This window comes from Camelus bactrianus, chromosome 20, assembly GCF_048773025.1.
Source record: "Camelus bactrianus isolate YW-2024 breed Bactrian camel chromosome 20, ASM4877302v1, whole genome shotgun sequence".
NCBI classification, from domain to species: Eukaryota; Metazoa; Chordata; class Mammalia; order Artiodactyla; family Camelidae; genus Camelus; species Camelus bactrianus.
Genome location: NC_133558.1, coordinates 20,375,471 through 20,392,422, shown reverse-complemented (window position 1 = coordinate 20,392,422; position 16,952 = coordinate 20,375,471). Strand labels below are relative to the sequence as shown.

Sequence of the window (16,952 nt, the reverse complement as noted above, 5' to 3'; positions counted from 1 at the left end):
GACAAGGCTTGGGAGGAGACCCAAGGACATCTGGCAGGGCCCCTGCCTCACCCTCTGTGTCTCCTTCTCAGCTGCAGAGGAAGAGACCCCCAGCCCCACAGAGATGGAGGAGACACCCAGCCCCACCGAGCCCAGCACAGAGGCCCCAGAGCCCCCCGAGGAGCCCCTCCTGGGGGAGCTGACAGTGACCGGATCCTCCCCAGACTCGCTCAGCCTCTCCTGGACCGTCCCCCAGGGCCACTTCGACTCCTTCACCGTCCAGTACAAGGGCAGGGACGGGCCCCAGGTGGTGCGTGTTGGGGGCGAGGAGAGCGAGGTGACCGTTGGGGGCCTGGAGCCCGGGCGCAAGTACAAGATGCACCTGTACGGCCTGCACGGGGGTCAGCGCATGGGCCCTGTGTCCACCGTGGGTGTGACTGGTGAGTGAGGGCCCTCAGTCTTAGGTCTCAGGAAAGGTCTCACAGTATAGCCTCTTGAGTCTCCTTCACTGAAGACCCAGGACTCTAAAATCCCCCAAACCTCTAACCCACTCCTCATCCACTCAACACATCAGGACAGGTGTGATCTGAGGGCAGGAAGAGTGAGGCCCAGGAAAGTGCTTTGCCCATTTGAGAGAGGCTGCTGAGGACTGAGGACTCCAAGGCAGTCACTCACTGATCAATTTGTGGCTCTCTGCTTTGCCTGGGAACTCTGAAAAGAACTCTTTTGGGGAGATGGGACAAATGCCGTGAAAGATTAATTCTCAACAAGTATTTATTATATAAAATTTCAAACATATACCCAAAGGGAAAATATAATGTCCTATGTATTCACCACCCTGCTGCAACCAAAGATCAACCCCTGGCCAGTCTGGCTCGCCCAGACCCTACTCCCTTCCTGCCCTCCCCAACTAAAATGTCTTCTTTATTAACAGCTTTGTTGAGGTGTAATTTACATACCTTAAAATTCACCTGTTTTCAGTATACAGTTTATAAGTTTTAGTGTATTTAGAGAGTTGTGCAACTGTCATCACTACCTAGTTGTAGGACTTTTCTACCACATCAAGAAGAAGCCTGATCTCCAGACCCATGCCCAGGCCCAGGCCCCACTAATCTACTTTCTGTCTCTGTAGATTTGCCTTTGCTGGACTTAACATAGAAATGGAATCACACAGTTTGTGTTCTTTTGCGTCCGGCTTCTTTTATGGAGCATCTTTTTGAGGTTGATCCGTGTTGCAGCGTGTAGCAGTCCTTCATTCCTTTATAGCCAAATAGCATTCTGTTGTGTGGCTATGTTGCTGCAATATTTTTAAACTTATTGTATACACTCTATATCTCATCATTACATATTTAAGTGTCCTGCTTTTTTCAAAAAGACTATTTAAAAATAACCACAATACAATGATTGTACCTTTAAAAAGGAACAATCATTCCCTAAGATCCCCAGATGTCTAGGTAGTGCTAGAGTGTGTCATAATTGTTGTTTTGCAATTAGTGGCTGGATTCAGGTCCAAAGAAGGAAAATAGGCTACAATTGGGAGAACTGGGATTGTAAATAGTGTGGTCAGGGAAGGCCCCAAAGACAAGGTGACATTTGAACAAAGACTTAAGGAGATGTGAACTTGAGCCATGCAGACATCTGGGGAAAGAAGAGTCAGGCAGAGGAAACAGTCAGCAAAAAGGCCTTAAGGCCAGGGCTGGGACATCTGATGGACCCTAAAGAGGCAACAAAGAGATTTTGATGATCATAAGTGGAAGCGGATCTTAAGTTAGGCCCACAGAGCTGGCCCACTTTCTGGCCTGAATCCAGGAGAGCAGGGTCTCAATATTTTCTTCCAGCAGGAATGATTCTGTTTGCATCTCTTCCCAGCCCCTGAAGAGGAGCCCCCTGCCAGCCCCCCTTTGAAGCCATACCTGGGGGACCTGACCGTGACAGACGCCACCCCTGACTCCCTGAGCCTCTCCTGGACCGTCCCCGAGGGCCAGTTCGACCACTTCCTGGTCCAGTACAAGAATGGGAATGGGCAGCCCAAGGCGGTGCGGGTGCCAGGGCATCAGGACGGGGTCACCGTCTCAGGCCTTGAGCCAGACCACAAGTACAAAATGAACCTGTATGGCTTCCACGAAGGCCAGCGCCTGGGCCCCGTCTCCACTATTGGTTTAACTGGTGAGTGTGCAGTGGAACACTGGGCCTGCCCTGAGCTGGACTCAGTTTCCCTTTTATTGCTAGTACTGAGGTGTTTTTGTCCCACTCTTCTTCAGACTGAGCCTCCCAATATCCTGGGGGCAGTCCTGCTTGTGTCTTCACTCTGAGCCTTTGGTGTCATCTTAGCTGTCTCATCCTTTACGTGTGGACTTTTTGGGTCCTTGAAGAGGCAGGGCGCCAGGGAAATAACACAGACTGAGGCAGACCTGGGGCTGACCCTAGCCTCAGCTCATTAGAGCTGCATGACCTCGAGAGAGTCACTCAGCCTCTCTGTGCCTCCCTTTCCTCATCCATACAGAAGGAATGGACCACACCTGTCTTGCAGGGTGGGCATGAATGTGGCTTGGCTCACATACAATGTTCAGTAACAACAGTCTTCCCCTTCCAAGAATGAAAATTAGTTCCTGAAAACTCTTGGGATGAATTCTCATAATTATTATTGATTTCAGTGGGTAAACTTATACAGGTTCCCCAGTCCCCAAACTGATACCCATATATGCTATATCAACCTGGAATCCAGCTGACATCGATACTATTAATTCAATAGTTACTATTAGTCATATGTGCAGTTTAACAAGGTGTTTTCTCTTCATTAATTAGTCCCTAATGTGGCTGTTGGTTGCTTTTGTTAAGCTCTTTTGTAGCTGTTGCCCGCTAGATGCTTAAAACCTGGTTCCCAAGCACAGCAGAGATACGAAACAAGATGATTTTGTAATTTAGCTATTAAGGCAGAATAAAGCCGTCTGCTGAACAGAAAAGAGGAAAGAAATCTGGGGGTGTGATGAGTTGTCTCTGCCATAAGTTAGCAAGAGAATTAATACAAGATCCAAAAACAACCCAACTGAAAAAAAAGATGATCTCAAGTCATCTCATCTCTTTCCCTCAACTGTGAAATCTAAATTAGTTCCTCAAATGCTCTGAAAAGCCTTCTAAACCAGAGGCAGTATTAAAGGAAAATACTCATGAAGTGGAATTCCTGAACGTGAGCATATGCACCACCTGATGTGACCTGTCTGTTAGGCGTAGTGCTGTTAAAAGCATTAGTCTTGTCCTGCTAAATGAATTTGCTCAATGGCTCCTAAAAGTTTTGTGCTGCACACATTCAGCTACCATCGTGATGTCTCCACAAGTGTGTGTTCTGTCCCCTAGAAACCGAAAGTTCAAACCAGGGAAATGATGTCTAAACCCTGGGGCACTGGCATCCAGCATGCAGGGCCCTGGTATGTCGGGAGAAATCCCAGAATCCATCCCCTGTTAGGATGGCAAAGCATGTCCACCCATCTATTTGTCTCCTGATATAGCCCCAGGAAAGGACCTAGAAATGACCCCAGCCCCAACAGACCTACCCACCGAGCCTCCCATCAAGCCGCGCCTGGGGGAGCTGGCAGTGACAGACGCCAGCCCAGACTCCCTGAGCCTCTCATGGACTGTCCCCGAGGGCCAATTTGACCACTTCCTGGTCCAGTACAAGAACGGAGATGGGCAGCCCAAGGCGGTGCGGGTGCCGGGGCACGAGGACGGGGTCACCGTCTCGGGCCTGGAGCCAGACCACAAGTACAAGATGAACCTATACGGCTTCCATGACGGCCAGCGCCTGGGCCCTGTCTCTGTCATCGGGGTGACAAGTGAGTGGACGGTGGAAGCCCCAGGGTGGGACCTAGTGGGAGGACCACCCTCTCTCAGGTGGAGGGTGAGTGGGGTGAGGAGGCCTCTCTGCTCGAGGCTGAGCCACGGTGCCCTTTGTGCCCCTGACCCCGCTCCCTGAGGACCAGCGGGTCTTCCTGGGCAGAGAAGGACCTCCGTGAGCTGTGCTGGTGGCCGCCCTGTTCCCCACAGCTGACCCCAGAGGCTCTGGGCATGTATGTGAGATGTCAGCTGAGCAGGACCACCTGCCCCAAGGACGGGCTTCTCTGAACTGACCTCAGGGTCCCCAGTCAGGGACAAGGCTTGGGAGGAGACCCAAGGACATCTGGCAGGGCCCCTGCCTCACCCTCTGTGTCTCCTTCTCAGCTGCAGAGGAAGAGACCCCCAGCCCCACCGACCCCAGCACGGAGGCCCCAGAGTCCCCCGAGGAGCCCCTCCTGGGGGAGCTGACGGTGACCAGATCCTCCCCAGACTCGCTCAGCCTCTCCTGGACCGTCCCCCAGGGCCACTTCGACTCCTTCACCGTCCAGTACAAGGGCAGGGACGGGCCCCAGGTGGTGCGTGTTGGGGGCGAGGAGAGCGAGGTGACCGTTGGGGGCCTGGAGCCCGGGCGCAAGTACAAGATGCACCTGTACGGCCTGCATGGAGGGCGGCGCATGGGTCCCGTGTCCACTGTGGGTGTGACTGGTGAGTGACAACGGGGCTCGTTAGTCTCAGAGACTTTTCCTCCTGGTTAACCTGGTTGACTGTTCTGCTCTTTTGCCAGCCCTTGTTCCCTTTTTATGTCCTTGTTTCATGGTCCTGGGCCATGACCCATGAGTAGTGGCTTGGCCTTTGCCAACCTGCAGCCTCACCGTCCACACTAGCATGGCCTCCTTCTGACAGTCAGCCACTGGCCCCCTCCAAGAGAGAAGTGTGTCAGGCACAGGCCAAGCCTGATTTTACTAGAATTTTCTCTTCTTTCCATCTTAATCACAAGCATTCTTTGTTATAATTTTTAAAAAAAGAACAAAAGAAACAATCCAACAACCAACCACACTGAAATGATTAAGTACTTAATCATGTCTATAAAATGAGCCTTTATGCCATCATTGAAATGTTTCAACATAAGACAATTACTTTATATTATTACAATAAAAAGAGGCTTAAAGATTTTGTAAGGATGCAAATCACAACCACTTGAAAATAGCATGTATGGTAAGACAGCTGGAAGGAAACACATCCCACGAAATGCATGGTTTGTGGGACAGAATAGAATGTTCCTGTACTTTTTTTTTCTGTTTTATTCTATTCTGTCATTTAAATTTTCTTAAAGTTTACAATTTCTAGTCCCGAAGAAATTAGGAGAAAAAAATCACGAGGTGAATTAAATTCCAAAATTGCACTCAGGCTGGCTTTTCTAAGTCATTGTCAGCCATATCCTATGCCTGGTGGTGGTATTTCATGAGAGTTTCTCTGGATGTGGAAGAACTCAGCCCCTCTGAGAGCCAGTCTTTTTGGGGGACATGTAACTGCCTCTGTGCGGGTCACTCTCTCTCTTGAAGATACTTAGGACGGAGGGACCCCCTGTCGTGGCAAATCACAAGTATATGCAAAGTATGGAGGGACCCAAGCCCCCACTCCACACTCTCCACCGGCTTACTAATTTTTATAACCCAGGATTTCTCTTTAAGCCCATATTTTTCTCTGAAAAGAATATAGCAACATGATGGAAAGTTTGGAAAATAGGAAAAAAATCTCTCATCAGACCACTTCTGATCCAATAACCACCATTCATAACAATGTGTGTAACACACCCTTTCTTTCTGCATTTTCCATGCAGGGCATGTTTTAAGGTTGCACAGTATATCATTCTTGGCTCTTACTCTTTTTTTTTTTTTTTTTGTACGCAAGTTACACTGAGAACATTTATCCTGTGGCTGCACAACCAGCATTAATCATCATTTTAATGGTTATTTGATGCTTCATGGTGAAAGTTCCATAACAAAATTAATCTTCTACCAGTCATTTGGGTCCCTGACACAATTTTGCTGTCAGGAATGATCCCAAGATGAACTCCTGTGATACAACTTTTTCCTGCTTTTTAATAATTTTCTTAGGATAGCTGCCCAGAAATGAGATTATTGGGTCAAAGGAAATGAGCATTATTTTGGCTGCCGACACATATGTCCAAATTGCCTTCTGAAGGTTCGTGGTGCCCGCCAGCCAGTACATGATGGGGGCCGGGGCTGTCCCATCCTCTCCAGCAGAGTCACCGTGTGGCTCATCCGAAAGCTATGCAAGCTTCCAGTCCTAACACCTTGAGGAGCATTTTGCTAGACATGCCTGATTGTCCCTATTGACATCACCAGCCAGGCAAGTCACTCTCTAAGCCTCTACCCACCAATCTCTTTTCTCAGCCCCCCAGGACGTTGTGGAGGACACGCCCAGCCCCACCGAGCCCAGCACGGAGGCCCCAGAGCCCCCCGAGGAGCCCCTCCTGGGGGAGCTGACGGTGACCGGATCCTCCCCAGACTCGCTCAGCCTCTCCTGGACCGTCCCCCAGGGCCACTTCGACTCCTTCACCGTCCAGTACAAGGGCAGGGACGGGCCCCAGGTGGTGCGTGTTGGGGGCGAGGAGAGCGAGGTGACCGTTGGGGGCCTGGAGCCCGGGCGCAAGTACAAGATGCACCTGTACGGCCTCCATGGAGGGCGGCGCGTGGGTCCCGTGTCCACCGTGGGCGTGACCGGTGAGTGAGGACTGGGGTGGGGTTGTGCAGGGTGGGGAAGACAGGCTCTGGAAGACTTTCCCTTTATTACCATCTTTGAGAAAAGGTAAATATTCTCAACAGCAGGTCTCTGGGCATCAGATGGCCTGGGAATCTTGTAAAAGGGCAGATTCAGAGTCAGCAGCTTTGGGCTGGGGTCAGAGATTCTGTGTTTCTAACAAGATCCTTCGTGATGCTGATGCTGCTTGTCCGAGGACCGCACTTTGAGTAGCGAAGCTCCTCACAACAAAGGAATTGCACACTTTCTTAGAATCTGCTGGAGAAAACTGTACATGCACCCTAATTCCTCACAGAGATTCAGTCTACTGTAGGCTGTGGAGGAAGACAGAGTGTGCTCAGAACACAGCATCTTGACTGAAAGAACCCCTAGCCTCATTATTCTTGTATTAACAGACTTATGACACCAATGGGTCAACAAAGATGTGGGGGCCTCAGCCAAACACTGTGGAAGTTCACTAAGATAAACCTGGAATGTGGCAGAGACCAGTTCTCATCCTATGGGGCTCACGGTTTGGGGGAGACAAGCTGTGAACCAGCAAATCAGGCAAAGGGGATGCATGTAAGCCAGGAAGCCCCACAGCCAGGCCAAGACTGGGCAGAGATGCCTGCGCCAGCCTGCCCACCGGTTCCCATGGGACGGTGGAGACCTGGTGTCGGGCAGGTGTTAGCTTGGTGGCAGGATGAAGGGTGTGTCAGATCGTCACAGCTGGTACAAAGCCTGGAAATTAGGACCATCATGACACATGAGAGGATTTTGCATGAAAGCCTTTGAGTGTGGGAGATAGTCTTGAGATGGGGGTAGAGAGGTACAGACAGCTCAAGAAGCCAGGGATTTCTCCTGGGGATAAGGAGGGGTTTTGCATAGTTTTAAGCTAAGATTGACACCATCAGATGTGCATTTAAAGGCTTATTCTGGCCCCTGATGGAGAACAGATGGGGGAGGGAGGTGGTAACCCAGGTGATAGGTAAGGGTAGCCCAAACCCGGATGGTGGGGCTGCAGGTATGGGGAGGGAGGAGACTCAGGAGGAACTTGGGAGAGAGGGTGGGACACTCTGAATGTGATGGCAGCTGGGGACAGGAACAAGTCCAGGAAGACTCCAGGTTTCTGATTGGAGAAGGCGGCTCTGAGCTGTCTGGAAGCTAAGACGTGAGCCAAAGGGTTGAGATGCTAATGAGATCCTAGTGGAGGGAGGCCCAGGGCCCAGTGGCCATGTGGGCCTATGTCTAGAGGAGAAATGTGTACTGGAGGGAGAGGGAGAGGTCACAGGGGTGCTGGTAAGTAGTGGGTGAGGGCAGAGTAGATGCGGGTGAGGGGACAGAAGGCCGACATTAAAGGGACCAGAAAGAATAGCAGTTAGAGCCACTCCAGACAGACAGTTCCTGTTCCTTATTAATCTAATTTTTGTAATACACTCCTGTATATGCTGAACTGAGGACTGAGACCTCCCCTGTCCTGCATGTCTCTGGCAGCTCCAGGCTACGAAGCTATGACCACCCAAGCCCCGCCCACCGAGGCCCCCGAGCCTCCCATCAAGCCGCGCCTGGGGGAGCTGGCAGTGACAGACGCCAGCCCAGACTCCCTGAGCCTCTCATGGACTGTCCCCGAGGGCCAGTTTGACCACTTCCTGGTCCAGTACAAGAACGGAGATGGGCAGCCCAAGGCGGTGCGGGTGCCGGGGCACGAGGACGGGGTCACCGTCTCGGGCCTGGAGCCAGACCACAAGTACAAGATGAACCTATACGGCTTCCATGACGGCCAGCGCCTGGGCCCTGTCTCTGTCATCGGGGTGACAAGTGAGTGGACGGCGGAAGCCCCAGGGTGGGACCTAGTGTGAGGACCACCCTCTCTCAGGTGGAGGGTGAGTGGGGTGAAGAGGCCTCTCTGCTCGAGGCTGAGCCACGGTGCCCTTTGTGCCCCTGACCCCGCTCCCTGAGGACCAGCGGGTCTTCCTGGGCAGAGAAGGACCTCCGTGAGCTGTGCTGGTGGCCGCCCTGTTCCCCACAGCTGACCCCAGAGGCTCTGGGCATGTATGTGAGATGTCAGCTGAGCAGGACCACCTGCCCCAAGGACGGGCTTCTCTGAACTGACCTCAGGGTCCCCAGTCAGGGACAAGGCTTGGGAGGAGACCCAAGGACATCTGGCAGGGCCCCTGCCTCACCCTCTGTGTCTCCTTCTCAGCTGCAGAGGAAGAGACCCCCAGCCCCACAGAGATGGAGGAGACGCCCAGCCCCACCGAGCCCAGCACGGAGGCCCCAGAGTCCCCCGAGGAGCCCCTCCTGGGGGAGCTGACGGTGACCGGATCCTCCCCAGACTCGCTCAGCCTCTCCTGGACCGTCCCCCAGGGCCACTTCGACTCCTTCACCGTCCAGTACAAGGGCAGGGACGGGCCCCAGGTGGTGCGTGTTGGGGGCGAGGAGAGCGAGGTGACCGTTGGGGGCCTGGAGCCCGGGCGCAAGTACAAGATGCACCTGTACGGCCTCCATGGAGGGCGGCGCGTGGGTCCCGTGTCCACCATGGGTGTGACAGGTGAGTGAGGGACAGGCCCTGACCCCCAGGTTTCCCTCTGTTGCTCTCTTGTTTAACCCCTTTGGATCTCAGCATTCCTCAAAGTGGGCCTCTGGGTCCCTCTCTTTTCTCCTGTGGTGCTGAAGATCCTGCCTCATCCTTGAATTGAGTGAGGACTGATGGAGACTGGGTTCAGGGTCAGCTGGGCGTGCAGCCTATGCTCACACTTTTCAGCTTTCCTCCTTCCTTCTCAATCCGGAACCTCAAACTTGCTCAGCTGTTCCCACGTGTCTTCCTCAGTCTCCCTGGCTGAGCATTTTAGGGGCTTGAATCCTGCTCTGAATGTACTGATGGTGTGATTTTTCAAATGTTTCTTAACCTCTCTGCGCTGCAGATCCAGGCAGGATGAGGGTGATAATGATAAAAGCACCTCTTTCATCTGTTGTGTGAGGATGACGTGCACTGTTTGTGAATGGCTGACAGCAAGGCCGGGAACACATTAAGCACGTTACACAAGTTTGTTCCAAATGTTCATTTCATAGTTTGGGAACCTCACTCCCTCTCTTGCCCAGGGTCCTGCCATTAACCTCAGCCTCCTCTGCTCTGTTCCAGCCTCCCTGACTACAGAGCCCCCATTGCCACCCCAACTCAGAGAGCTGACTGTGGCAGCTGTGGGCTCGGACACAGTGCGCCTCTTGTGGACCGTGGCCCAGGGCCTCTTTGACTCCTTCCTGGTCCAATACAAGGATGTGCAGGGACAGCCCCAGGCAGTGCCTGTGGGTGGAGACCTCCGGGAGGTCACGGTTTCAGGTCTGGCCCCGGCCCGCAAGTACAAGTTCCTACTCTTTGGACTCCAGGATGAGAAACGACACGGCCCAGTCTCTGCAGATGCAAAGACCCGTGAGTGAGGGCTGGAGGCTGCCTGTGCCCCTGGAGCCTCCTGACAATCCTCCACTCCCTTGTGGAATTTCACATTTCTGTGCTTCACACTCCAGACCTGTTTATTTACTGGGTCCAGTGAAATCCAGGTCCTGAGTACCCCTCAACCCCCTCATTCCCATCTCATCTCCCTACTCCTCCTACATCCCGAGGGACCTGCTTTCTTCTCTGGCTCCTCTTTTCTCCCTACTCTTCTGCCTCTGCCTTCTGACATGTGGCCTGGTCGCCCCTTCCCAGCTCCCAGAACCAGTGCCCAGAGTCCTAGCATCCTGAGGGGCCCCTGCTTCCGTTTCTGTCATGTTCCATGCACCTCCCCCTTTTCCAGTCCCAGACATGAAAACTTCTCCCCGCCTGGGGGAGCTGACAGTGACGGATGTGACCCCAGACTCCATGATCCTGTCCTGGACAGTCGCCGAGGGCGAATTCGACTCCTTCGTGGTCCAGTACAAGGACAGGGACGGGCAGCCCCAGGTAGTGCCTGTGGCCTCAGACCAGCACGAGATCACCATCCCGGGCCTGGAGCCCAATAGGAAATACAAGTTTCTGCTCTACGGGCTGGCAGGCAGTAAGCGACTGGGCCCCATCTCTGCTGACGGCAGCACAGGTGAGCCCTGGCCCTCCTCTCACCTTTTCCAGAGTTGCCTTTCATCTGAGCACCCAGCGCTGGCCCTGGGGCTTTCCCATGAAGCCAATTCTCCTGCCTTCAGCCTTGGCATGACAATCATAACACCAAAAGCAAATCTTTATTGCGTCCCCACTGAATGCCGGGCACTGTTTAGAGCATTTTATATGCATTATTTCCTCTACTCACTGATTGGAAATGTAATTAAAAGATTACAGATTTTGGAGCCAAGCAGATGTATGTTGAAATTCTGATTGCCTGCTGTGTGGCCTTAGACAAGCCACTTGTTTCTTTTGAACCTCAGTTTCCACACCTGCATAATGGTTATGAATAATATCTACTGGGACTCAATAAATGTTCACATTCTCCTCCCTCTATGGCAAGAGGTGGAAAATATGGGCGGGTTTGGCTGCAGAAGACTATGGAAATATCTGGTGTCTTGTGCCCATGACTCAGCCCCCCAAGGAAGGGGTGGAGGTGGGTCACTGACCCTTACCACACCTCCAGGACCATGAGTCACCTTGGCCAGACAAGGATGGGGCACACGGCCAGTTGGGGCTTGGGGCTCTCAGACTCCATAATTATCTCCCCCAACCCCCAAATTGTGAAAACTGGATACAGGCTTCTCCAGCCCCTATCAGTCAACACTCACACCCACCTAGACAAATCTCTTTTGTGCTCTGCTCTGCCCTTTGCCCTCTCAGCTCTGCCCCTGGCTTCCCACCCTGCCCCACCTGGCCGTCTGGGTCTAGTGGTGTTCGTGCAGGAAGCAGGTGGAAAGGAGGGCCCAGGCTGATAACAAATGAAGGGGAGTTCAAGTCCGGGTGATGGGAGCCCATGAGCTTGGCTGGCTGCCCAGCCCAGCCCTGACTGTTTGGGGCGTCTCTCTGACAACCCACACACCCTCTGGGGGCCTTTCTCAGCTCTGAACCACAGCTCTGGTTCCTGCTCTGGGGGCCAGGGGTTGGGGGAAACTGAGCCCTTCTCTGCAATCCCAGCTGCCCTTCTCTGACGGGGTGATCTTTCATGTGTTTACTGCATCCTGATCACAGAGGGGAGGGAGAGGGGGCAGGAAGGAGTTTGGACAGTGGCCTCCAGAGGAGGAGACAGGGCTCCTTCATTCAGGGCAGGGCTGAAGCAGGCATGTCTGTCTCCCCAGGTGAGTGTCCCCTGAAGCCACACTTCAGGGACTCTTCCCAGACCCTCCCTCCTCCCAGAAGTTTCCAGGGCTGAGGTAAAGGCAGCTCTTGACTAAGGGTTTCTCCCCCACCCCCACTCTCCCCACAGCTCCCCTGGAGGAGCAGCAGCCCCCACCCCGCCTGGGGGAGCTGACTGTGACGGATGAGACCCCAGACTCCCTGCACCTCTTGTGGACTGTGGCCCAGGGCCCCTTTGACTCCTTTGTGGTCCAGTTCAGGGACACAGACAGGCAACCCCGGGTGGTGCCTGTGGCCGCAGACCAGAGGGAGGTCACCATAGAGGGCCTGGAGCCTGGCAGGAAATACAAGTTTCTGCTCTATGGGCTCCACAGAGGACAGCGTCTGGGCCCTATCTCTGTCCTGGGAGTGACAGGTGAGCAGGAGGTTGCCCTGTTTGGCCCTGGCAAACCCGCCTGAGTGGGTTTCCTCGCTCCTCTGTGCTGAAGGACTGGCAGCAGTGGGCCAGGTGGAGGGCGGAGGGGCTCAGGGCTCAGGAGGAGGAAGGGCAGCGGAGCCAGCGCTGACAGTGCGATGATCAAGGGTCCATCAAAGGCAGGAGCCAGGACAGGTGGCAGGGCGAGGCTCTGACAGTGGTCTCTAATTTCCCAAATCCTGCCCGGCCCCCGTGCGGCCAGCTACTCCCCATTACTCTCATGGACTAGTTCTTACCTCCCGGCGGGGTGGCCTTGCCCAGATAAAGGCAAATCCCCTCCCATGGATGAGTCAGGAGCATTTTCTCAAATGGAAAATTACTGGAAAACAAAGCAGGCAAGGGGCATAGAAACCAATAGGAGTGGCCATGCTGATGGGGCCGGCTCCTCTTCCAGACTTACTACCACCCACCTCGACTCAGCCCGACGGGTATGTGGCCAGACCTGGCTGGCATGATTCGCCCTTCGAGTTCACCAGCCAGTTCCATCCTCAGCTTTTCTCAGCAGGGAGGGCCACGTGCCCTGTGCTCAGGGAGTGACTGGGTTAGTCCTGCCTCAGGCCCTCAGCACAGGCGCCCTGGTGGGTTGGGGAGGGAGTAGGGCCTATGCAGACATTTCAAATGGGGTGCGATGAGACACTGAGGCGAAGAGGGGAGAGCAAACAGCAGATTCAGGCAGAGCAAAGGAGCCCCACAGAGGGTCGTGGGGCCCCTGGGTTGGCGCTTAGAGAGGTCCTGGGCTGGCAGAAGTTGGGACCAGAGCAGGGATGTGGCAGATTCAAGAGAAGAAAGATGCTAGGAGAGCCTCAGTCCCTCTCTTCTGTCCACTTGGCTGCCGTGGCCAGGATCATAAAGTCCCTACCTCAGCCTTGGGCCAGCCCTGAGTCCCCTCTCTGGAGGGTGAGTGGAGTGGGAGGGCCCTGCTGCACCCCCCCCACACCCAGCTTCTCCCTGGGTTTCTCCCACACAGCCCCAGAAGAGGACATGCCAGCCCCCTGGCACTCGGCCACAGAGGCCCCCAAGCCCCCTGAAGGGCCCCGCCTGGGGGCGCTGGCAGTGAGTGACGTGTCCCCAGACTCCCTGCGTCTCTCATGGAGCGTGGCCCGGGGCCCCTTTGACTCCTTCGTGGTCCAGTATCAGGACACAGATGGGCAGCCCCAGGCCTTGCTCGTGGGCGGCAACCAGAACAAGATCCGGGTGTCGGGTCTTGAGCCCAGCACCTCCTACACATTCTTTCTCTACGGCCTCCACGAAGGGAAGCGCCTGGGGCCTGTCTCAGCCGAGGGCACCACAGGTACCACCTCACCTGCCTCTAGTCTAGGACTGAAAGGGTGAAAGAGGGGGCCCAGAAGCGGTGACCATAGGGAAATAACAGGAGGAGGGCCCCACGGAGGGAGGGAGGGGCGCACGAGTAGCCCTTGGCTCTGCACACACATGCCGCCATTATGGGTCCTACCGGTGGGTGCGGGCTCCTCATTAGGTCCATTTTACAGATGAGGAAATGGGGGCCAGGTGAGGTGGCAGAAGGGACCTGCCCCAAGTTACCTAGCTGACGTGCTTGTGTCTCCAAACTCTTTTCTCCCACCCACTCTGTAGGGCCAGCTCCTGCTGGTCTGAGCCCCGGAGAGCCAGGGCCCCGCCTGTCCCACCTGTCGGTGACTGACGTGACCACCAGTTCGCTGCGGCTCAACTGGGAAGCCCCACATGAAGCCTTTGACTCCTTCCTGCTCCGATTTGGGGTCCCATCACCAAGCACCCTGGAGCCACATCCACGTCCCCTGCTGCAGCGGGAGCTGACGGTGCCAGGGACACGGCGCTCGGCCGTGCTCCGGGACCTGCGTCCAGGGACCCTGTATACCCTTACACTGTATGGACTGAGGGGGCCCCACAAGGCAGACAGCATCCAGGGCACAGCCCGTACCCTCAGCCCAGGTAAGGCCCTGTGCTGGGCACATATGCCCTCTGCTCCAAAGTGGGGGTTGTTGCATAGTAAGGTGGGACCTAGTGTCTCAGCCAGAGGGGAGGTTGGTAAGTGGTGGAGAGCTTGGAACCAGCAGAGTGGCTTCCATTTCTAGGTCTGGAGGAAAGGGGTGGTGGTGAGTATGTCTGGAGGCATGGGGCCCAGGGAGAGGAAGGAGGGGTGAGAATCCAGGGGTGGGAACCTCCCTGCCCCATGTCCTCACCGTCATTCTTTTGCACCGTCTCCCCTCAGTTCTGGAGAGCCCCCGTGACCTCCAGTTCAGCGAAATCAGGGAGACCTCAGCCAAGGTCAGCTGGGTACCCCCACCATCCAGAGTGGACAGCTTCAAAGTGTCCTACCAACTGGCAGATGGAGGTGATACCCTTTTGCCCGTGTCCTCGCTTGCCCCCTTCCTCCTGCGCCCTGCACTCTGCCCACCCTGCAGTTCCTCCTTGCTTCCCTGGGCCACCTCCCAAGCCCATTGTGTTTTCAGGGGAGCCACTGAGCATGCAGGTGGACGGCCGAGCCCGGACGCAGAAACTAGAGGGGCTGATCCCAGGGGCTCGCTACGAGGTGACCGTGGTCTCCGTCCGTGGCTTTGAGGAGAGTGAGCCTCTCACTGGCTTCCTTACCACAGGTGAGGCTGATGGGACAGTGCAGGAAATAGGAGAAAATGAGGGCACAGGTGGTTGTTGAGAGTGAACGCAGAAGGGGAAAGGGGGGGTTGGAGGCTCCAGTGGTGGAGGGGAGGCACAGCAGAGTTTGGGAGGTGAGGGGTGGGGAGAGCAGCAGGGCACAGCTCTGAGCCCCTCCCTTCTCCCAGTTCCTGACGGCCCCACCCAGCTGCGAGCACTGAACCTGACAGAGGGATCTGCCCTGCTGCATTGGAAGCCCCCTCAGGCACCAGTGGATACATATGACGTCAAGGTCACAGCCCCAGGGGGTGAGCAGGGCTGAAGCCTCTGAAGAGGACTTATTCAGGGTCGGAAGGGGCAGGCTGGGCTTCCGCAGGGCAGAAGCTGATGCCCCACCCCCTCTCCCAGCCCCTTCTCTACAGGCCTCAGCCCCTGGCAGTGCTGTGGACTACCCCCTGCATGACCTGGTGCTCCACACCAACTACACAGCCACCCTGCGCGGCCTTCGGGGCCCCAACCTCACCTCCCCAGCCAGCATCACCTTCACCACAGGTATGGCCTGCAAGGTACCTGGGGTGGTGGGGGAGAGGGGGTGAAAGGGAACCAGGAGGGGCCTCGTCTCCATCTTCTCATCCCTCCACCCTGCCCAGGGCTGGAGGCCCCCCAGAACTTGGAGGCAAAGGAAGTGACCCCCCGCACAGTCCTGCTCACTTGGACTGCACCCCAAGTCACCCCGACTGGCTACCTACTCAGCTTCAACACCCCTGGCGGACAGATCCAGGTGCCCTGGCCCCTGTCCCCTTGGCCAACTCCCCTCCTTGTGTTCCAGTCCAGGAGGTGCCACCTCTGCCGCTCCCAGTGGGGCTCCACCTCCTTCTCCCCTGACCTGCACCTTGTCTGTTCCACAGGAGATCCTGCTCCCAGGAGGGGTCACCTCTCACCAGCTGTCGGGTCTCTTTCCCTCCACCCCCTACAGCACATGGCTGCGGGCCATGTGGGGCCAGAGCTTCACTCCACCTGTGTCCACCTCCTTCACCACTGGTGCGCAGGCGCTGGGACCTGAGGTCTGGGGGCTGAGTGGGTAGAAGGGGTCTAGGGTTTGGAGAAAGGACTGGGCTGGCACTCTCCTCTCCCCAGGTGGACTGCGGATCCCCTTCCCCCGGGACTGTGGGGAGGAGATGCAGAATGGGGTCAGCACTTCAAGGACCACCACCATCTTCCTCAACGGCAACCGCGAGCGGCCCCTGAACGTGTTTTGTGACATGGAGACGGATGGGGGTGGCTGGCTGGTGGGTGGCAGCAGGAACCCCAGGGGTCTGTACAGGGCAAGGCTGCTGTGCCAGGAGGCATAGGCTGATGGTGCCCCCACCCACTTCCCAGGTGTTCCAGCGCCGCATGGATGGAAAAACAGACTTCTGGAGGGACTGGGAGGACTATGCCCACGGTTTTGGGAACCTCTCTGGGGAGTTCTGGCTGGGTCAGTGCCTCACAGGGATTGGGGGACCAGGAAGTGATGAGGGCCCTGTGGACACCAGGACCCTGATGAGTGCACACTTCACCACCCCCAGGCAATGAGGCCCTGCACAGCTTGACCAAAGCTGGCGACTACTCCTTGCGTGTGGACCTGCGGGATGGGGATGAGGCCGTGTTTGCCCAGTATGACTCCTTCCAAGTAGACTCAGCTGCTGAGTACTACCGCCTGCACCTGGATGGCTACCATGGCACCGCAGGTGAGGGGCGGGTCTAGGGGGGCGGGCCTGGTGGGGGCGAGGGTGGGGCAGGGGTGGGGGAGGTCCTCACGGATCCTTCCACTCCCTGCCCAGGGGACTCCATGAGCTACCACAGCGGCAGTGTCTTCTCTGCCCGGGACCGAGACCCCAACAACTTGCTCATCTCCTGTGCTGTCTCTTACCGCGGGGCCTGGTGGTACAGGAACTGCCACTATGCCAACCTCAATGGGCTCTACGGGAGCACAGTGGATCACCAGGTGAGAGGCCGGGAGGTAGCCCGGGGCTGGGGGTGTTTGGGGCTCGGCCTGCTGGGGTGTGTGTTACATACAGTGTG

The 16,952-nt window shown here is 55.8% G+C and overlaps 1 protein-coding gene across 7 annotated transcripts in view; it reads left to right on the top strand.

Moving 5' to 3' along the window:
- The window catches only part of TNXB (tenascin XB), a 49,955-nt gene that overhangs the window by 32,428 nt on the left and 575 nt on the right, over positions 1 to 16,952 (top strand). For 3 of the 7 annotated variants that reach the window (XM_074348394.1, XM_074348391.1, XM_074348397.1), the window contains 22 exons: positions 72 to 419; positions 1,849 to 2,145; positions 3,486 to 3,809; positions 4,195 to 4,515; positions 6,228 to 6,557; positions 8,068 to 8,391; positions 8,777 to 9,124; positions 9,716 to 10,003; positions 10,368 to 10,646; positions 11,952 to 12,236; positions 13,264 to 13,587; positions 13,890 to 14,225; positions 14,506 to 14,628; positions 14,747 to 14,890; positions 15,077 to 15,196; positions 15,297 to 15,440; positions 15,539 to 15,669; positions 15,797 to 15,929; positions 16,026 to 16,177; positions 16,269 to 16,365; positions 16,457 to 16,618; positions 16,712 to 16,875. In XM_074348394.1, the coding sequence (XP_074204495.1) occupies positions 72 to 419; positions 1,849 to 2,145; positions 3,486 to 3,809; positions 4,195 to 4,515; positions 6,228 to 6,557; positions 8,068 to 8,391; positions 8,777 to 9,124; positions 9,716 to 10,003; positions 10,368 to 10,646; positions 11,952 to 12,236; positions 13,264 to 13,587; positions 13,890 to 14,225; positions 14,506 to 14,628; positions 14,747 to 14,890; positions 15,077 to 15,196; positions 15,297 to 15,440; positions 15,539 to 15,669; positions 15,797 to 15,929; positions 16,026 to 16,177; positions 16,269 to 16,365; positions 16,457 to 16,618; positions 16,712 to 16,875 (5,174 nt within the window). The remainder of the gene's footprint in view (positions 1 to 71; positions 420 to 1,848; positions 2,146 to 3,485; positions 3,810 to 4,194; positions 4,516 to 6,227; positions 6,558 to 8,067; positions 8,392 to 8,776; positions 9,125 to 9,715; positions 10,004 to 10,367; positions 10,647 to 11,951; positions 12,237 to 13,263; positions 13,588 to 13,889; positions 14,226 to 14,505; positions 14,629 to 14,746; positions 14,891 to 15,076; positions 15,197 to 15,296; positions 15,441 to 15,538; positions 15,670 to 15,796; positions 15,930 to 16,025; positions 16,178 to 16,268; positions 16,366 to 16,456; positions 16,619 to 16,711; positions 16,876 to 16,952) is intronic. The other 4 variants (XM_074348392.1, XM_074348393.1, XM_074348395.1 and 1 more) reach the window with 4 other exon arrangements.